General features: G+C 38.7%; 3 protein-coding genes across 4 annotated transcripts in view; 1 reads left to right on the top strand and 2 right to left on the bottom strand.

Moving 5' to 3' along the window:
• Positions 1–1,204: 1,204 nt before the first annotated feature.
• On the bottom strand, positions 1,205–10,316 carry LOC134864095 (ADP-ribosylation factor-binding protein GGA3-like). The gene is made up of 16 exons (XM_063882867.1): positions 10,174–10,316; positions 8,976–9,060; positions 8,032–8,107; positions 7,339–7,437; positions 6,666–6,789; positions 6,009–6,109; positions 5,852–5,932; positions 5,616–5,753; positions 4,747–4,960; positions 4,478–4,657; positions 4,267–4,331; positions 4,074–4,186; positions 3,355–3,512; positions 3,054–3,223; positions 2,430–2,540; positions 1,205–2,046 (listed from the first exon to the last, which is right to left on the bottom strand). The coding sequence occupies exons 1-16, from the start codon at positions 10,214–10,216 to the stop codon at positions 1,936–1,938; spliced, it is 1,869 nt and encodes a 622-aa protein (XP_063738937.1). The 5' UTR covers positions 10,217–10,316; the 3' UTR covers positions 1,205–1,935.
• Positions 10,317–11,170: 854 nt separating this feature from the next.
• Positions 11,171–18,705, bottom strand: ears2 (glutamyl-tRNA synthetase 2, mitochondrial). Its single transcript, XM_063882888.1, has 10 exons — positions 18,381–18,705; positions 17,466–17,621; positions 17,192–17,381; positions 16,949–17,099; positions 16,487–16,808; positions 16,188–16,296; positions 15,959–16,109; positions 13,570–13,700; positions 13,105–13,240; positions 11,171–11,460 (listed from the first exon to the last, which is right to left on the bottom strand). The coding sequence occupies exons 1-10, from the start codon at positions 18,505–18,507 to the stop codon at positions 11,365–11,367; spliced, it is 1,569 nt and encodes a 522-aa protein (XP_063738958.1). The 5' UTR covers positions 18,508–18,705; the 3' UTR covers positions 11,171–11,364.
• Positions 18,706–20,530: 1,825 nt separating this feature from the next.
• LOC134864065 (uncharacterized) overlaps positions 20,531–21,972 on the top strand; it is a 34,355-nt gene continuing 32,913 nt past the window's right edge. For both annotated transcript variants that reach the window (XM_063882811.1, XM_063882810.1), the window contains exon 1: positions 20,531–20,671. The gene's annotated coding sequence lies outside the window, so the exon portion shown is untranslated. The remainder of the gene's footprint in view (positions 20,672–21,972) is intronic.

Genomic DNA, 21,972 nt, shown 5'->3' with positions numbered 1-21,972 from the left:
GTACAATTATACAATGTACAAGTAAGAAATACATTTTGAAAATGTGAAGATAAAACAGCCAATATCTCCAATAATAGGCAACTTACATTAAAAAAAAAAAAACCTGGATTAATAAACGCCACTACAGCTGAGAGGAAGAACATGGATTTTGGGATGAAACGTTACTGTAAAAACCACAAATAAAAACACCCTATATTCATCCCTTCATCCCAGAGTGTGAGTTTGACTCCCGGATGAACCGTGCCAAACTAACCACTGAGCGTTTCAGCCTTCCTCCAAACAAGATGGCCGCTCGTCCTGAAGCAATGCATTGTGGGACCAGGGTAATGACGATGGGTGTGATGGTCTTCCACAAATCACTTTTTTCCTTTCTATTGTTTTTTGTAAAAATGGTATTTGGCACTTTATCTAACACTCCTGTTACATATATGTACATAATAAACATGTATTTTAATCTGCTGATGTCAAATAATAAATATGATAAACGAAATTCATGGGTCTGTGTTTTCAGGAAAAATGTTCTCCTCTGAAAACAACTGGGAAGGATTTATCCTCCAAGAGAGTGCTGTGGTTGCTTTCCTCAAAGGGCCCCTATTATGCTTTTTGAGGTTGTCCCTTTCCAGTAGTGTGTTAAACAGGCTTTTGTGCATGTAAATAGTTGTGCAGAGGCTAAAATCCCTGAGTCTGGTTTCAGACAGAGGGTGAACAGAGGTGCTGGCAGTATGGTCCACATTAACTAGATCTGAAATCATCTTCTAGTTCATAGTTCTCTACGGACACATTGAATAAAGTAGGCCTTTAACAATAGTTAGTATTTGAAGAATGGCATGAAGAATCATGCAGCATAATAGTATGTGTGCGTCTTTGGCAGTCACACACAATAGCAAACCAAGTTTCCACTTTTTTGCTTACAGACAGAATGTGTATTTATTTATGACAAATGGCAGGGTAAACCACAGATGCACTGGCAGAGATTAGGCAGACAAGAAAATAAATATTCTCATTGGCTTCAAAGGTCCCCTATGAAACTCTTTTTCTGCTGGCCACGCCCCTCTGAGAGATGATTGGTTAAAAAAACAACGGTGTTCTAGGAGGAGATTCAGGTGATAGGGTGGGAGGGTGTTACCTTGTTTGGTTATGGCTAATGGTTGCACAACCCAAGAAATTCATTATGACATCACAAAGTGACCAAAATCTGATCAGCTCATTTTCAGACAGGTTTTTATATAAGTCCATCAGGACAAAAAGAGAGAGGATCTTTTTTCCTGAAACTTTGCAAATCTCTTAATACAGAGTCTATGTATGAAAGACATGTGAAAGTGGATTTTGCGTAATAAGTGACCTTTGAATTCAGACAGTTTTTAACTTCTGACAGCTGGATGAATCAGATTCAATGACTGTGTTCCTCTGGGCTCAACACACAACTTGAATACAACGTGGTGTCAGTGCAATGGTACCATGAGGTTATTTAACAACTGAACAACCTGAAGCAAAAGAAAAGGCACGGAAAATTCCCGCAAATATAAAACATCTTCTCACTCATTTATTCCTTAAGACGACCTCTTAATAAATACATCTTAAAAACACAACTTCCATCTTCAGGCACTTGGAGAGAAGGCATTGAACATTATTTAACCAGCTGCATGTCAGTAGTATTGGCACAGTAAACACACTTTAATATCAAACTGCACTTTAATGCAGGAGGCAGAAATAGCAAAATACTGAAGGTAATCACCTGAACCTTTAACGTTTGTATCTGTCAAAAAGAGTTAGTCTCCTTTTCAGAATCATTTCTATCCTTCCAAGATGAATTCGTCATGATTGTATCAGAAAACACCATCTTATATTCCTGAAAATACAGATATATTTGTTTGTTTCTTTGGTGAGTTCAGTAGATGGTGTCACAAATCTCCCACATTTTTGTTCAAAGTATTTTCAGTGGCTGATCAACGAGTTCCAGTCAGGAAAGTTGCTGATCTCCCCGGTCTCGTTCAGATGTTGGTCTCCGTGTGTCAGGGTCAGCTTGTAGCGTAGACGCACCTTTCGCTAAAGGAAAGAGGGAGACATGACACATGTAGTGGATTAGTGAATGAATAAATGATCAACAGCAAATGAAGTGGTCGTTTTTGAAAATATTGAAGAAATGAGTATACCAAAACAATATCACATAAAATCATAGAGGAGAAGAAAAGTGTTTGACTAAAATTCAATGATAGCAAAATGAATTCCTCTTGAAATGTTTGGTGCTATTGTGTGTGTGTGTGTGTGTGTGTGTGTGTGTGTGTGTGTGTGTGTGTGTGTGTGTGTGTGTGTGTGTGTGTGTGTGTGTGTGTGTGTGTGTGTGTGTGTGTGTGTGTCTGTAAGGTCATTAGTCAAATTATACTAATACTGGGGGGGTTTTGATGTACTTTAAGCGCCCCCTAACTCACTTTCTGAGGATTGGCCAGCAGGAGGACCTGAGAGATGGCAGGAGGAGGCAGGAGAGGGTTGTAAGGAGGAAGGTGAGTCCCCGAGGCCGGCTGAAGTTTCACTAACATGGTCTGAAGGACAGAAATAAACTCACAGTTAACTGGATACTCTACTACTTCATGGAAAACAGGTCAGCACGGCTTTAACTGCTGAAAGATCAGGAACAAAGTGTGTGTGGGAATGTGCAATAAATGTTGAAAGCACTGTTCAAGAGGTGCTAAATCTAGAAGATGTATTAAATAATGGGAAAGCTCTCTTGTTTCAACATGAATTTCACGTTAAACCAATTTTATATTGTAAATTCTTATTTTTCAAGTGATTTTTAACTTGTTTAAGTTGCTTTACATTGAGAAAAGTTACTTACGTACGTAAAAACATACTTTGCAATAAATGTGAGTCGGATTTCTGATGAAATGTCTGACGAAAGGAGCTTGAATTGCCATCCTTACTCTTGTAAATGTAGCTTAAACTTTCACAACGTTTTACAAGTTTAAATCTGCATTTACAATCTGCATCTACCTCTTATATCGATGATCACACTTAATAAACTAAACTCATACTGTATTATGAATTAAGGTTTCTACCTTTGGAACAGCAGCTTGAAACAGGACGTCTTTAACTTTAAGGGCAGATGTGTTCACGGTGGACGTGACGACCACAGCGACACCAGGATAACCCGGCGGAGAGTCTTTAGCAAAATGTAGAGAGAAGCGAACGCCGCCGTGATCATATACAGTGATCGGCTCAAGATTACCTACAAAACAAAAGAAACAACAGTCATTTGGACAGTTAACTCAGAAGTAAATAAACACACAACGAGAAATCGTAGGGAGAAGATCATTGTGAAACACAGAGTAACACAGCTGTTTCTCCCTCTGAACTCACTGGGTTTGATGGTGTGCATGGGAACAAAGATGCTTTTCAGTAGTTCTGGTGAAAACAAGCCCTCCTTATTTTCTGGAGATCCCGACCTTTCACTGAGTTGTTTCTGCGTCTCGGCCGGTGATCCTGACTCTGTGAACTGTTGACTGTGAAAGAGTGAGCTGAAGAAAGAAGACATTGTCAAACATCTGTTTAGGATATATTAACAACGGTAAATAAAGCCGGACAACAAGCTCTTGCATGTTCCCAGAATGCAAAAACATCATCGATGTCCCTTTTGAAGGATTTTTAGGCAAGAAACGAAGATCTGGGATTCTAAACAATAAGAAAAATATATATTATTATAATTGTTTTACTTGAAATGAACAGCCCTTACAAGGATTTATCTCCAATATTATTATACTATATATATATTATACGTTTTATTATATATGATATTTTTACTCTATTATTTTTTATTTTAGCAACTTCTTTTGACAGTGGTTTTTATTTTCAGAATATTTATATTAAGGATTTATATTTTGTTATATTCTGTATTTTGAAGCATCTGTTCCAAGAGTAAGATCACTATCTTTCCTTCTTACAACATAATGAGAAATATAATGTAGTAATAAAATCAAAAGCACATTTTATGGATAATAATGGGTATGGAAAACATTTTTTTTAAACTGGTGGTTTTTATAATATGCGTGCATCGAATCCAATCTTTCCTCCTTCATTACCAGATGTTAGTCCCATTCGATGTAGCACTGCTGCCTCCACATCCACGGGATCTCAACACGATGCCTGGGCCTCCGTTCTGCTCAGTGTTATTCATCTGAAACTCTCCGTTTAGCTGAAAGAAGAACAAATATCTGTCTTAAACACTTAAAATAAAATCTCTGTTAAACTCCTAAATATAACATCGAGCCTCACCTGCAGCAGATCTTCAGAGTACGACCGGGAATACTCTTGTTTTGAGATGTGTTTATTTTTTAACTCTGTAATTACAGGACAGAACAACATCACATTATAGCAGCATTATAAAAGTAAGTGGACGTATATAAGCAGTGATGTAGCGACCAGTAATCACATTAATACATTGTAAAAAAGTGAATACTGCACGAGGAGAGAGAGCAAGGTCTACCTGGTTCATGGAGGTCCTGCTCAGCGTCTGAGTGGAAGCTACTTTCCAGGACAGAGGAAAACACGGGAGAAGAGGATTCAAAGGCAGGTGGTGAATCAGCTTTTCTGTGGGTCTGCGGAGAGTCCAGAGCTGACAGGTCGATGAGGTGGTAGCTCTTAATCTCTCTGGGACTCTTTGGAGCTGCAGGAACAACAAGAAACACGTTCAAATACAAGCAGTGCCAAATACAAGGTCAATTCCTATCCACAGGTCACAAAAATCAGGCCTACCTTTACTTTTCCTCCCCATTTCGTCCTCACTTCTGCTTCTCTCTCTTCCCCCGTTACACTCTCTCTTTCCCACTTTGTTTTTGTAATCGTTGACTACAAGCGTTAGCTCGTCGTTAGCCGCCAGGATCTGCACCATAGCTGCGTCGTCTTCCATTGTTTCGCTGGCCAGACGGAACAAGCTGGGCCTCAGCCGGTCACAGCTATCATACAGGGCCTGCAGCAGCGGGGGGGGGGATCAGATAATTAGTTACACTATCACTCAAATCCCCTGTCCTTTACAGATATGGGAAACATGTGAACCTCTCAGAAAACATCTGTAGTGTTGGGCCCAAAACGTCAGTATTATAGAAAATAATTTAGAAAGAAAATCAAAAGAAATATTTTGCTATTTTGCACAATTGTTTTTTTACTGTGGTCATAAAAAGCTGCAAAAAGTGAGCTACAGAGAAGCAAAGGGAGTTACATTTATTAAAATGTAACGTTTATTTAATATTAAAATACTAAACCAGTTAATCCTTTAAAAAACTATTTTCAAATTGAGGATTTTGTTGAGTATTTTATATTCTTTTTTAGGTTTCTGACATCATAACATATGACTACAGACATTCAAAGCTTTATTCTGAAAAACCTAAACAGATACAATCAGTTCAACAACATTTCCTTTATTAATTGTGAAGCAGGTCATTACTGCACCTATTGAGCAGGAAATCACAAATCAATGTTTACTGGTTTTACATGTTCAGAGAAGTTGTGAAGTATTAGCCAGTAGAGGGCGATACAGAACCAGGACTTACAACCCATCTAGCTTTAGTGCTCAGCCCTGACCAGCTGCTTTGTATTTGTGTCTGTGTGTATGATGTGCAGCGTACCTTCATGTCGTTGCTCGGCTGTAGCGAGGCTCCGGTGATGCTGTTTTGCTGCAGGAGCTCTCTGAGCTGCTTGGTGAGGCTCTCTACGTCCTGCAGAGTGGACTCTCGCTTTGAAACTTTCTCTGCTTTCTCCTGCTCCTAAAACACACACACACACATATAACAACAATGAATATCAAACTCATACCGTTAGAAATGCATGCATGAACATATATATCCCCTGCAGCACCGCTCACCTCCTGGATGGTGCTCTTAATGAGTCTGTTGGCGGTCTCCAGGTCTTCAGGACGAGCGCTTTTCAATAGTCTGGCTAACAGCTGATGATACAGAAACACAGCTTTAGTGTGATGAAAGTGAACGTTACATTATCAGATATTAAACTCACTGACTCACCGTGGCTTTGTCCTCCTGGTCAAAAATGGACTCTTTATTCCTCTGTGTTGGAGGAGCCATTATAACTGTGTCTGGAAGTTTAGGGTCTTTCTTCACAATACCTGAGATAACAATGCAAAGGAAGAGATGGTTTTACTCTTGGTAGAAGGTAGAAAACCAGGACTGAATTGAATGACTGTCTTTTGTCTTACATTGCAAATGCATATTTTATGATGGAATATAAATATTTTCAACCTAAAAATAAAATCAGTTTGAGTAAAGTTACTATCAGTTTGATTCAGTTTCTCATGACTGCCTTTGAAGCATGTTGTGAATTTTGGAAATGATCTTAATTTAAAACATTTTGAATTTTGGACTTTACACAAGTCCGATGCAAACTGGAATATAATTCTGAAAAAAGTATGAAAACAACAAGATTTGTGAAGTCTAATTTTGCAAACATGTATGTAGATTCAAAAATTGAAAATCAAAGTTTTCAATGAAGCGTTAAACTGTTTAGACGAGCCCAAATAACAATATTAATATTACACATTTATATATCTGTAAACCCCTAATGTAGTGGTCATCAAACTAAGAAAGTATAATAAGAATAACATAGTGAAGAAAAGTTCCCTCAGGCTCGTCCTCAGACTTTTATAGCGCTTGCTGAATCCTGACCTTGTTTCTTGAGCATGCTGTAAGCCTCCAGGATCTTGGGTTCGTCTTTGAGCCACTGAGTCCAGCCGTACAGGATCTCCGTCACTCGGTCCTTCACGTTCTGAGGAGTCCACGCTCCGAAGTACTGTTCAGAAACCGTGTCAGTCACATCAGTGTCCTCAGAGAGCAACTTCTTCATGAGTTAATTAGTGTGTAAGTCTTTAAACTTTTACAGATGTTGATCATCTGATCTGTATTTTATCTATTTGATATAACCCTGAGAATATATTAATATGATACTGTATATTGTATATACATTTGCATACATTTACCACCTAAGAGTCGGTAAATCCCATGCTTATAAATTGTGTAGAACAAATCAATAATGTGCAGGACTTCTGTGTTTCTTTCACCCATCAATTTACATAAAAAATAGTGTTTAGAGATTTAGCTTTGCCTTTTTGCTTGCTGTACTTTATTCCCAACAGATTTTAAATGGCTTCTTAAAAACGATATTAATTTTCATCTTTTTTTTTTCAGATCAATTTTACTGGTTGTTGAGTTTCCTTTGTTTTCTTGCATTTATCCGTTTTAATTGTTAATTGTTTTAATTTAGTTTTTATCAACTTTGATTTAAGATCGAATAATGTCCTATAAAGCACGGACATGAAACTGCCTGTCTCCCCATGATTACCTTTGGTGTCAGGAGTTTGATGAGCTCATTGAGAAAGCGAAACTTGGCGGCCTCGCTGTGAAACCTTTTTCCGCAGTTGTTCATACACGCTTCGAGAACCTGGAAAGCACCAAATAAAGAAAACCATCAGTGAATAAAAGAAAAAAAAACAGTCCCTCCTAACTGTAACACAACAATGAGCGATTTATCAACGCACATTTTTCGCGGTTAACCGTCTTTAAATGTCACATGACACGAGGCACAGGAAGCTTCCTTTAATTTTTAATTGAAACCCTGCAGCCGCTCTTTCTGATGAATAAAAGACTGAAGGATAAATACCTAAGCAGTCACAGCAGATTCAATATGCAGATAGATCCCCCTCGTCCTTTGCATTCATGTGATAAAAGTTAGTCACAGATATTCTCCACAGAACCGCCCTCCCAGGGTTAAAACAAAGGCCTTTGTTTTTTAGTCAGTGGTCCGTAACTTTATAGATGATCGTGTATAACCCGAGAGAAATTGCATTAGATAAAAACACATGTCTGCTGCATGGTCACACATTTACCAAACGGAGGATATATTGCTTTCTCTGTAACTTACTGTTAAATGTATGGTTAAAATATATATAAAAAAGGAGGAAAGTAGCTCCAGTTTGTTCGTTCACAGATTAAAATACTCTGAATGATATGAAGAAATGAATAATCTGATACTCACAGTGAGCGCCTGCAGGGCCTCTTTCTCCTGTGGCGACTGGATTTTATGGGCAAGAAGGCGAATGGCTACCTGTGGTCTGAAAGTGGAAGAAAATAAGATTTAAAATCACATGGAAATGCCTGAGAAGAGCGAGAGCAAAGAACATGTTATGCCGACAATCAAAGAAGTACTTTTCCCATAGCTTCCACACATTCTAAGCTAATAGATAGGAATAAGAAGCTTGAAAAACATATATTCTTGCTATAGACGCTAATGCCTCGATTAAAGTGACCGAGGTGTTCATCAGTGTTTCTGATGCATGTGTAATTAATCAAAGTCAAAAGTTGCCAGTTAAGTCCGTCGTATAGCTCAGTGGGTAGAGCGGGCTGCCATATACTGGGGTTTGATCCACAGTAAATTCTTTAAAAAGTTGCCAGTTAAACTCTCACTCTGTTTATGTTCCTGCCAACTTCTTGTCAATTAAACTCAAACTATTTGCAATAAGATAAAACAATGATATTCTGATCCACAAAAGTAGGGGATATGACCAAAAAAATCCCCAAATAAAAGATTATACTCAAATGGTCGGTTATAAAACAACCAGATATTTTCTTTATCTTGCTGCGTCTCTCTCCTACTCTGTGTTTGCTTTAAATCAGGTTTATACAGTATGTCTATATTGTCATATCGCCCAGCCCTAGTTCCCAAGTGCTAATTGGCAACTAGACTTGCTTTTAAATAACATTACATGATAGGAAAAGGGTCAAAAGGGGAAAAGGTGCTGCAGACTTCCTCCTTCTTCTTGCACAATCTTGAGACTGAGAAGGTGTGATGGCAACATGTACGTGAAGCAACTCTTTCTCAAACACCAATATTGCGTTAGCTTCTAGAAACACGAGGCCTTCCTTGGAAACGTTAGCCCATGCAGCACATGGAGAAGGTGAGGGAAATCTTGTTCAGTTTACCCGTCCGTCTCCTGGTCTACAAGCTGGTAGAAGCTCTGGATGCAGTCCCATCTGTCCTGCTCATTGTTGGGGTCTGTGGCCTGGTCTGGAACAGAAAAAGACACCAGAGAAACAGGTTGAACATCCCAGAGAAAAGATGTTCAAAATGTGCCACAACTTTATGAAATACATGCAAAACAATTATACAATTTAACGAGGAAGTGAAAAGGGAACCCACAGGTTGTGCTAAGTATACTTTCAAGATGTGGAGGGTTACAACACATTCACTTTTCCTTTCATTTATTTGTTTTATCACAATTTGGAATAGTTGTTTAGCCTAAAAATTGCGGGACATTATTTGTCTGTTCAACCGATGTTCCAGAACACCAGTAATAATTGCGATTTTCCTCCATTAATAACCTGAATGATGATGGATTATCACAATCTTTACTTTAAATACCACCTTTTTAGTTAGGTTTGTATTCATGGCTAGCTACACTTTCTGACTTTCTACATAAGATGCTAAAGTTGTATTGAAACATGATTCAATCCATAAATACTGTTTGCACTGTCTTACATCTTGCATTATGATCTTATGTTAGAAGCTTAAGGCAAAGAGGAGGAGGATTTGAATCCTTTCTAGCATAAAAGTTGGACTAATTTGACGGAAAATCAGTCATTATTGTAGGACTAGTAGTTTTAACCGAAAAGCACTAGTATTTAATACGTTTCATACAGACTGTACCTTGATTTAAAAAAAGATATTAAGGTATAGTAGAGCTATACGTTAAATGCAGTTATTTTGTTCCTGACTGTGTGTTTCTCGATAGAAGTATTACTACTTTAACACAAATAAAACATGTGAAAGTTCATCAAGTTTTATAAAAATGTTTTGCGAGAATGCGCGTTCACGTCAGGAGCGAATACATAAACATATACAGCGCTCGTCGCGTACGCGCACGTAACCAACTTCCTGTTCCAACGGACACTTTATGCACAAAGTAATTCCAATAAAGTTTAAAATATAAACACATGCAGAATGTATTCGCCAAAGTATCGCGATATTATGAAGTAAATAAGAACAACTGGCGTCACTAAACAAGCTAGTGAACGGCAGCGTTGAAAAGTTCAAACGTGAGGGTGATGATTAGTTAGATAACCTACAAAAAGCTTTAAAAAAAACACAACAAATTTGAGTTATTTTCTCCTGTTTACTTACTGAGCCAGGACTCAAAGGTTGCCGTGTTGTCACCGGTCGCCATGTCCTCGGTTCTCCAGCGGGTGCTAAAGTGTTTACCAGCCGCTGTGTGTGCGTCCTTCTGGTGAAGCGGAGGTGTCAAACTGCAGACTGCGGAGACATGTGACACTCACACCCCGCCACACTCCTGACACACACACACACACACACACACACACACACACACACACACACACACACACACACACACACACACAGTATATTTGACAGATAAATGTCAATAAATATATTTTAACTTTTGATTCTGTTTATATTTTCTGATTTTTATTTTCTATACTTTTTAACTTTCACATTATGTACAGAGACTTGTTTACATGCTGCTGTGATAAAATAATTTCCCAAATTTTGATCAATAAAGTACATTTAATCAAGTCTTATAATCAATTAGGATATCTCACAAGTATGCTTAATGAAGTATATATTTATTTAGTAATAGCTTGGTCTTCTAAAGTATTCTAACCTTTTTTTGTAAATGTTATACTGTGCTTTTATTCTTTAGATATCTTTGTACTGTATTCTGCATAATAACGGTCTGTTATGCTATTTTTAACTTGTGCAATGCCTTGTTCACATGAAGCCATAACAAAACCATTTCTAAATTTAGGATCAATAGAAGATATCTAATCGGATTTGAGGTATTTTTACTTCAGTAATAATTCATTGTATTTATAGAGCGCTTTTCTGGAAAATCAAAGACACAAAAACTAATTAAAACAACACACTTTAAAAACAACATTAATTAAAGATTAAAAGCAGTTCTGAAAAGGTGAGTTTTGAGTTTGTAAACAGATTAGATTAGATTAGATTACTTTAATGTCATTACATAATGCAAGCAGAGTATAACGAAATTATGTCAGTTGCAGATTTGCATAAAAATACCATGGTACTTCCCATCCTTGGCTGTCACCTGGTCCTGTAAAGTCTCCCAGAACAGAAAAACCAAGCACACCACGTGGGAAATGTTTCATGTCTTTTATAAAATATGTATAATTATTCAAGTATTATCCAAGTACACTCTAGCATTGAGGAGCAGTTCGTTTTCAACGTGCCCGCAGCTTGCTTCGGCAGAATCACCAGGCGTTTGCATGTTACTCTCAACACACAGGTCTTTGAATACAGTTTTTCTCCTGCAGGCGTGAGGATGAACAGTCTTTAACTCGTCTCTGAGAGCTGCAGAAGTTTCTGGAACCGATGGCTGATCTCTGCGGGCCCCAAACACACCATCATCTCCGCCACACTTGGCCCCTGCTGCAGGATCAGAGGACAAACAGGGGATCAGGGGTCAGAGAAGTAAAGCAATCAAACCACACAGCAAGAAACAGACAGGAAAAGCAATCAATTTCTACTTCCTCTTTTAAAATTTCTCTCTGAATTTCTGCAGGGTTACCGCGAGTCGGATCTCTGATGGTTTAGTCATGAGTAGCATTTTAAAACCTGCTATTCTGGGGTTTAGGTCAGTCATCCCATGGACAGATGTTTAAAATTAAAAAGGGGACGTGAAAATAGTCCTGCAAGATTTTTTTGTTTTACTACTAAAGCAAAGAAAATGATTACATTTGCTTGGAGTTGGAGTTTGAAAATCTAATTGCAGAAATGAAAATTGCAGAGTTAGCTGTTATAATGATTGAAGGACGTTAGCAGTTCCTCTCAGAGTCAAAATGTGATGTGCATGTGCTGTTCTTGAGGTAAGCAAATACAAACATAAGCTTCTGGAAAAACTTCTTTCCATAACTTCAGGGTCTGCAGAATGAAAAGCTAGATTTCTGAGTAGGATTTGATTTCAGGCCCTCACAATGGTTCTTAAATGAAGAGTCTGGGGCAAAGAATGACGATGAAGGAAAAAAATTCTCAAGCTTTACGAAGATAATTGTACAAATAAATCGCCGGGACTGAACAAAACTCTTAGGATAACTTGAGGACAGGATGCATTCTTTAAGAGAGTTTTTTCTGGAGCTGTTTATTGCAGATGTTATACTAACTTGTGGGTACATGACCCACATTACAGCTCAACCATCACCATAGCCTTGAGCCTCAAGCAGAGAGGGCTGCTGATGTCATATGCACTCACTTCTTCCAACCACCAGATGTTAATCATTTTCAGACTAATAGTCTTCAGCACAAACAAACACTAATGTATGTGATCTCACTTTTAATTGATCAGATTGTGTACAGCTCCTTCATAATTAGTTTGTTTTAGATTTTTCCATGAATATTTCCCCCATAATGTACAGTACATTGTCCTATTTCTCTCAGTTCTGATGTGTTTTTGAATGTTTTTTGCAATCCTTTTGCTCAAAGCAGCTGGAATATAACTTGAATATCCTATAATAAGCATTTTTTATGTTGTTAAACATCAGTGCAGATGAGTATTTTCTCATTATGCCCCAGTAACTTTGGCCTTGCCTTGTTTCTGAAGGGGTTGTGGCTTCTGTTGCCTTATTACAACGTTTTTTCAAGACCAGTTCACTGACGTTCTCCTGTAGTCAGGCAGACTTTGATGTATACAATTGTTGGAGTTCTCCCTTAAATAAAAACCTGCATTTAAAAAAAGGCAGAAGTGCTATTTGATGTTTGACTGAGGCTGTTTCTAGGACAATCACTTGGTCTGAAATATTTACAAAAGGAGAGATGCTGCCAGCATATTTTAGACGTAGCTGAGCGGGTTTACACATCATAAATCAGCCGATTTTGAAGCTTATCAAAGCAGGAAGTTGCCATTCAGTTAAAGCCTTCTGTGTTTGCTGTGATCAGGAAATTTAGAAGCATTGATTTAATAAAAACAAACTGAGCCGCTTCTTCTCTTTGAAATTCAGTGCTTAATCTGCTATTCCATTGTCAGGCCTGTGATGTTCGCATTACAGTTTTAAAAATGACCACGGTGTCTCCAGGTACCTGCAGACCGCTGAGAGCCAGGCGCAGAAGCTTCATCACTTCTCCGTACTTGATGCCTTTCGTTTGCTTTGCCAGAGTCTTCAGATCTTTACTGAGTCGATCCACCGTCAGCTCCTCCCTGCGCTCTGCTATCAACCTGTAACACACACACCGATGTGTTCATATTCCTGTGGTTGTGGGGTATAGTCAGTGGTAGAAAAGTAAAAAAGTACATTTACTTCAGTACTGTTGAAGTCTGTCTGAAGCCACACAAGGTTAACGAATGTGATATATAATGTGATCTACAATATAATGTAAATAATGTGGTTGGAAAACTGTAGGACTTCTGCCATCCATCCCAAAAAAAAATCACACAACTTTCCTGCCCATTTAAAGCCTTGAGGACAGTTTTGAGGTACATGTTCTGTATTCCGGTATTTCCTCCACATTTAATCCTGTAGTTGGAGACTTATTAATTCTACTTACTTGAGCACTAAAGAAGCGATGTGTTGAGCTTCTGCAGTGATCGCTGCTACCTGCTGGCTGGAGACGGAAGGACGAACCCACAGGTATGAGTAGGCAGGACCCACAAGCTCCTTCAGAGAGGAAATGTGACCCTGCAGAGGAAGAGAAGAGTTTCGGTATGAGTGGCAGGACACATGTTGAGCAATGTTAAGAAATAAGAGCAGCTCTATTTTTAAAACCACTAGCCCAATATATTAGACAGACTGACAAAATTAAGAGTATTGAAATTAATAGCGTAGAACATAAAATTGCGAGCTACGCCGACGATGTTCTCTTGTACCTAAAAAACCCTGAGATATCTTTGCCTGAAGTAATGACTTTTTTAAAAAAAAGCTTGGCCCACTATCTGGCTATAAACTGAATATAAATAAAACGGAATCCCTTAATGTGAATCTATCTGAAAAACTCAGGAGTGCATATCCTATAAAATGGAAAACAGAATCTTTCAAATATTTGGTAATCCTACCTAAAGACCTGTCAAGGATATCAGTAAAGAAGATCTTACAAGGTGGAATCTCATAGCCTTCTTAAGTTTAAGCTCTAGAATCTAAACGATCAAAATGAATATTCTTCCGAGATTTTTATACTTTTTCCAAACTCTTCCAATTACAATGAACCAAAATCAATTCATAGAGTGGGACAAAACTATATCGAGATTTATATGGCAGGGAAAGAGACCTCGAATACGATATAAAACAATGCAGCTACCAAAGGAAAAGGGAGGCTGGGGCTTACCATCTCTGAAAAATGACTATATTTCGGCACAAATCAGAGCACTGTTGTGTTGGTGTAACCGATCTCACAAGGCACAATGGAAAGATATAGAGTGTTCAATGATACCTGAAGGTCATATACAAGCTGTTCTATCGGATACAAATTTACTGGAAAATCCATGGGTGAACTCGACTCTCAAGATACGGAGAGCAGTTGTAAAAGAATATAAATTGGAAGCCGATATTATGATTTTGAGTTGGTGTGCTTATGACTCGAATTTCACACAAAATAGGTTAGATAATCGTTTTACATTTTGGATAAAAAAGGGCATAACTTCTGTATGTGGCATAATTAAAAATGATGAAATGGTCAGTTTTCAAACTTTAAGAGAGACTTACCAGAGCAGCCACTAAACCCCTTTGTCCAACTTTCATAAACCCATATAAAGCAGAAATTAAAAAGGGGTTCATTTCACAACTGTACAAGAGTCTTAACAATATGAGATTTCATTCGACGAAATACAAAAAGGACAGATGGGAAAAGGAAGCAGGGTTGACAATAACAGACGAAGAGTGGCAAGCTATCTGCACGTTTCAATGGAAAGGTACGAAATGTCATGCATGGAAAGAGTTCTGCTGGGAGAATACAGTCCGTTTTTGTATTACTCCCCATATGAAGGCACATTATGATAACGGTAATACTCAATGTCGGAGAAATTGTGGATGTCAGACTGTGAACCACTATCATATTTTCTGGGAATGTCAAAACATACAGAGTTATTGGAAGGAAACACATGAAGCAATACAGACTATCCTTAACACAAACATACCGTTCAATTTTAAAACTATATAACTGGGTTCTATTTCCCCGGAAGTAAAAGGTATATTGCTGGCAGCGGGGAAGAAGGCGCTGACCAAAAGGTGGACGACGCAGGTGGTACCTACCATAAATAATTGCATAGATGTAACAATGACGATTTACACGATGGCAAAGATCACTTTTTTCTTTAAACCTAAGGATGGGCATATTCCTACAACATTGGGAAAAATGGACACAATATGTTAAACCTCTCAGACCTGATTTTGTAAAGATAATGACTTGAAGGAACACCTTTAGACTTTACATTCCCTTTTGATTTTATAAATGTCTGAATGCTTTATGGCAATGTATTTTCTCTAGCATATTAAGCCAAACTGCTACGAGCATTTCAGTTTCTTTTTTATTTTGACTTGTCCCTCTCTGGATGTATATAGTTGTTTTGTGTTTGCTGTCATGCATAACTCTTAAAAGGGGAGAGAACGAACCATGGACCAATTTGAACTGCAATGACTTTGACTATATTGCTGGCACAAGACACTTTTATTTTATTTCTAACTCCTGTTTTTGAAAAATGTGCCGTTTTCCCCTGTTGCATGTTTATTTTGTCATGATTTGTATACCCATTTGTGCCACCTACGGATGTCATGACAATGTCAAGGGCAGTGTCCTTTAGGAGAAGATGAAAGGTAGACGTAAGATAGAAAGGTTTTTGTGCATCAGAGTTTTAGCGTCTAGTGTTTAGCTTGTTAAACATATCATTTGAACACACGGCAACATGGTATGAATACAAATTTGGTAAGTATGCCGTTTGAGTTACCTTACGAAGGTGCAGCACCCGTCTGATGTAATCCTCCTGCAGGTCTTCCTCCTGGAACTCTGCTGCACACGCCTGCTGGATCTGAGCCTGCAGATCTTTAATCAGCATTTTACACTTCGCCTCATCTTCTATATGGTGCTGCAGGTGGATTCTGTCAAGATCACAGAGCTCATTGAGTTAACATCACAGAAATAAAGTACAAGATACACAGACAAAGACACAGACTCACCTGTTGAACTCTGGTAGTTTTTCCAGGTCTAAGAGAGCAGAATGTGTCGTGATCTTGGAAGGATTAAACTCAGAGATCAGCTCATCTATCCTCCGCCCAATTCGATTAGCTGTAAAGAAGTTAGATAATTAAGAAGAATGTAAATGACAAAAAAAGGAACTCATTGCTGATAATGCAAACGTTATGATTCACTTTATTGGAGGAGTGGATCATTTTTGCATCATTGAATGATCAGCTCAATGTAATTAAGACATGCAGTTCCTCTTTACCCCCTCTCTGATAACCCCTCCGTCACTCACTGTTGAATCCGGAGCCGCAGCTGGTGGTGATGTCCAGCAGAGCCTCCGGCAGGACTCCATTCCTCTGGAAGCTTTGGAGGAAAATGTCCCCCTGCCTCTTGGACAGTTTGCTGCCATTTTTGTTCAACAGGAGCGGCAGATGTCCGAAGGTGGGCGGCTGCCACCCGAGGGCTCGGTACATGAGGATGTGTTTGGAGGTGGAGATGAGCCACTCTGACCCCCGCAGCACGTGGCTGATCTTCATGTAGTGATCGTCTACGATGTTAGCGAGGTGATAGGTGGGAAAACCGTCTGCTTTTATCACTACAGGGTCCCCCTCCACCTGGAAAAAGAAAACATACGGTATGTCTGAGATGTTGAAGTCAAATGCGTGGAAAAGGAGAACTGTTGGTCCTTACATCTAAACAGATCTGTGACTCTACATTTTTTACTTTTAACTTCACTAAACACTGCATATCAGACCTGGGCCACCTCGTGATGACTACGCCCACAGATCAGATCCTGAAAAGGCTCAACACCTTCTTCCAAACGAAACCGGATCACATATGGAGCTCCCTGAGCCAGCTTCTCCTGGACCTGCTCATCCCGGAGGTGACGGCACCGGTTATCATACCTGAGAGGGAAAGACACACAGCTGCTGCCTTAAATCTGACAAAAACATCATGTATTCAAGCTGTTAATCATGTGTGCAAGTTATCTAGCCACCTGGGTGTCTGTCCGCTCCTTAAGGCCTCTTTCTTGAGCAGGTCGAGTCTCTGAGAGCTGCAGAAACAGTGGTAGGCATGTTTGCTCTCGACCAGCTGCTCTGCTGTCTGACGGTAAAGGTCCAGCCTCTGGGACTGCAGGTACGGACCCAGCGGCCCCCCCTGACGAGGACTCTCATCTGGAGGGACACCTGGAGGAGAGAGTGAGCTCAGTTACAATTCAAAGTCGTTCAATCGTTGGGATATACAGCCATTTTCTGCACAGTGTTTCCTACCAGCCCACTCCAGCATGTCCTCGATGGACTCTGCAGCTCCGGGCACGAGCCGGCTCTGATCTGTGTCCTCAAGTCGCAGGACGAACGAGCCTCCATACTTCTTGGCAAAGACGTAATTGTAGAGAGCCGTTCGGAGGCCGCCGAGGTGTAGGAAACCTGCAGCACAGAAATATATACTGTTAGAAAATCCATTTCAATGGGAAAGCAACTTCCAATGGAAAACCGCACATTTTTCACAACAAATATCTATTTAAAATAGAAGGTTGAATCAAACCTACAATAGGTCTTATTTTTCCAGTGTAATATTTGGGTACAATACAATGGGTCACATGACCTCGAGGTTATTGAAAGAAATCAAGTCTTTTGAATAGAATCATTATAATTCTCATTAAAAAAAAGATTCATATGAAAGAGAAGAAGCAATAGCATTACATAATGTTGATTTGGAGTCCTGAGGTGAACATTTACATTATGTTCTGTTAAACCACTTAAAATCAATAAGTGATCAAAGACAGACTTCACACAACAAGCAATATTAATGTAGATGTTTTAATGAGCAGGATTTCACTCATATAAGCAGGTAAAAAAGCCTGTATTGAAAGTAACATTGTTTTTTTCGGTCATTGAAACGGTAATTTATTGAAGGTCCCTGAGTGAAAACGTGGTAAAGACCGAGGGCTCTGACTGCTGACTGGAAGTGAAGTTGAGCTACATGTCAGGAGGCAATGCATGCCAAATATCCAACCTCAAACTAACTCTATCATGGTTAACTGTTTATCAGAAGTCCAAAAAGAAAAGGAGGTAAGTTTGACCGGTGTTTGATGTATGTTTGTTTTGATGTTTACTTATCACTTATCCCCCTGGACAACCTTAGAGGACATTTTAGCATTAATGTACTTAGGTTAAGGAGCTTACCTGTGGGACTGGGAGCAAACCTGACCCTGACGTCCCCCTGCACCGTGGAGCAGCATCTGGTGAGCTGGAGTTTAACCCTAACGTTTCTGACCGCTGTCACACACCAGACACATCTCTGAGTCAACATGTTAGCTTCATTCAGCTAACGAGAGCTAGCATGTTAGCACTCCAGCTCCGCACAAGTTTACGACTGTTAACGAATATGGATTTATAGAGGATAGCAAGTTTATAATATAAACGTTACTATCCTACAATCTGTTACATGTGATAAAAGACGTTTGTTTGGGTCAAGTCATTTTCTTCTTCGTCGAAACCGGAAGTAGAACTCGACCATCACTGCCATCCAGTGGAGGACCGCGTCCTTTCTTCTTCTACTACTTCAGTAAAAGCAAACAGCTTCACCCAGAGAACATTTTCTTTTTATTTTATAATTATTTAATCATGAAAGCACTTTATAAAACCTGTTCTACATCAAGACAACAGTATGTTTTTTTCCTCTGCCCTCTTTTAATTATTTTGTACATTTTCGTACAAGGTGTTAAGTGCACAGTGAACATATTTCAATGAGGAATTGGAGGAAAATTAGAATACATAATATATAAAATACATAAATATACTAGAATAAAACAACATTATAGGGTACAACCTTATATTATTCTGATACACCCACAACAACTGAAGAAGGGCCTAACTTAGTCCATCATTTAATTTCACACATTTTTCAGGTGCAGTCCTAAAGGAGTCTTGCTGGTGAAGACTGTCATGCCACAGACCATGGTAAGGTAAACAAAATAACTGAACCTGCCAATAAGTGGCAAGAGACCACCCTTCACACCATAGGTATGATGACAGGGAGGTATTATTTGGGAAAATGCTGCAAAAACATGAGTTTAAGTTCTGAGGTTATATAAGTTTCACCACAAGAGTTGTACCTTAAACACTTTAATGCGTGAACGTTTTTATAAAATGTATATTTACTGTAAGCTAGTATCATCACATTCCCCAAACATTGCTTATTTTGATCAAAACCTTTTAAACAGGTTAAATAAAGTCAATAAATCACAATATTGCACTAAAACTATATTATATATATTTGTATTTCTCATTCTTCAGATTCTGAATAAAACCCATTTCACTTTAAATACAGAATATTTGTATTTGTTGTTTTCTAATCTACGGCTGGTGACGTGTTAACATTTAACTTACCCTTTATACTGAACGAATCAGTCCCTATTACACAGAATTTACTTAATCAAGAAATCAGTTTAACTTGATCTTGTAATTTGCTGTGTGTGTGTGTGTGTGTGTGTGTGTCTGTGTCTGCCTGTGTGTGCGTGTGTGCGTGTGTGTGTGTGTGTGTGTGTTTGTGTGTGTGTGTGTTTATTCTCTGGACGACTTGTGTTAAAAACCTGAAGGTTACATTCCACATATTTCTTTTTTTCTCATTATTTTATATTTATATTTTATTTTATGCGTTTAAGCAAATCACCAGCCCATCTTGAAATTAATTAAAAGATATATTCAGGGAATGTTGCAGCTTTACAGCATTGTTACAGTATGGTACAGTTATGTCTGGTGTTTGAACAAGATACCTGCATTGGGTGCGGTGGGTAAAAACAACAACCTTGACATTAATCCTGAATTGCTTAAAAAAAAACATATTTATAATAATGACTTCTGTGTTCACTAGCTATCTGCACAGTCCAATGTGCTCTCTAATTAAACCAGGACATAATTGGTGTACTCTAAGTAGCTCTAATGTTAGGAAGAAGATGACAACAGATTACATATCCAAAGAAAAACAATGCTAGGGAGGTGTAACCTGCTGAACATGAAGCAGGTGTAACTTCATACTTTGTGTGTCTTTCTTTCTCTTTTCTGGTATTTTTTTCTCCCACAGGCATTCATGGAAAAAAAATGTCAGCGTAAATGTACACACACACACACACACACACGCACGCACGCACGCACGCACGCACACGCACACACACACACACACACACACACACACACACACACACACACACACACACACACACACACACACACACACACACACACACACACACACACACACACACACACAGATATGAACAAACCAATCGCAGTAGGCGCCTAAAGCAGAAGAGCAAATCTTGTCCGTCCCACTTGTGCAGCACAAAGGAGTCAAGCATCATTTCCTGTTATCATTGTTACAAGAAAACACACCCATCACCGGATCACCTGTGCCTCAGGTATCAAGAGAGAGAGAGAAACACCGGCACTTTACAGCACCTGAAGGACGCGATTTGGTAAGAGATTCAGCTTTGATTTCATGTCATTGTGTCTTTTTATTGTGTGTGTTGCTGTTACTGAGAGGATCCCATCCTCATTTTAAAAGTGTATCTTGTTGTCTTAGATGAATCTGTTCCTATTATTTAAGATTGAATGTCTATAACACAAAATAAATAGCAATAGTAGCTTGCCAAATGTGTGGCATAACTGGCAGTGATAGATGACTACAGATAAGGTTGAAAGGGAGTAAAGTAATTGGTTAAGGTACCATGATCTGTTTATTTTTTTAGTGTGACTGCCTCTGGCAACAACATGGCGTTAGGGGATTTGAGCCGTGGGAATACTGAGTTCTGCGTCATTAAACTGGGCTATGGTGCGATGTATGCATACTATCCATATAATGGCATGTGTACATTATTGTACATGTTATATTTTATACTATCATTAATGCATAAATGTGAATGCAGAATTGAAGTACTGTAGTTCATCAATGTGCTGTACATTTACACTTCTATAGGTGTTTATTAGTTAGTTTATCGCACATTATCATAGTTTGTAAAATGATCATGCCGTATGTATTGCATGTAAAATCAATGGAGTAACAGTAACCATAGAAGTGAAATAAATCATGATGTGGTGGAGTAAAATCTTGGATAAATAGAAGATATACTTTATTGATCCCTTACAGGGACATTTCTTTCCCTATTCTGTATTGTTTACACACGTTACACACAGGGAGGATATACATGCACAAACATAACCACACACATGCAGGAGAGGTGGCAGAGCAGTTTCAGGGTTTGGTGCGTTGTTCAAGGGCACCTTCTGCAGTGGCTCATGAGGAGAACTGGCACCTCTCCAGCTCCCAGCTCACTCCATTTTTCTGGTTCAATCGGGACATAAACCGGCAACCCTTTGGACCCCAGTCCAAGCCCTTACAGACTAAGCCACTGCCGCAGCAAGATACCCCCAAAATACCCCTAAAATGTAATATCAAATGGAAAAATATTCTAGCAAAGTGCCTTAAAACTGTGATAAGTATATTTACTTTGTTACGAGGTTACCTACTTTCAAAAATAAGTGTAAATTATGTCATGTGGTGCATCGTTGCTAATTCAATTTCAATAGAAAATATATTTTATGCTATATCATTGAGGTTTTTATTCAACTAAAAGGGAGCAAAAGACTGCAAAGTAAAAAACTTTAAGACACAAAAGAGTTGAAAAACACTTTTAGTCAATCACAGGTAAGTTTATCTGTGATCTACACTTCATGATGTATAAACATACTCTTACATTCAAACATCTATTGGAGGATT

This window comes from Eleginops maclovinus, chromosome 5 (assembly GCF_036324505.1).
Source record: "Eleginops maclovinus isolate JMC-PN-2008 ecotype Puerto Natales chromosome 5, JC_Emac_rtc_rv5, whole genome shotgun sequence".
In the NCBI taxonomy this organism is placed as follows: domain Eukaryota; kingdom Metazoa; phylum Chordata; class Actinopteri; order Perciformes; family Eleginopidae; genus Eleginops; species Eleginops maclovinus.
This window is presented reverse-complemented; position numbering and strand designations above follow the sequence as displayed.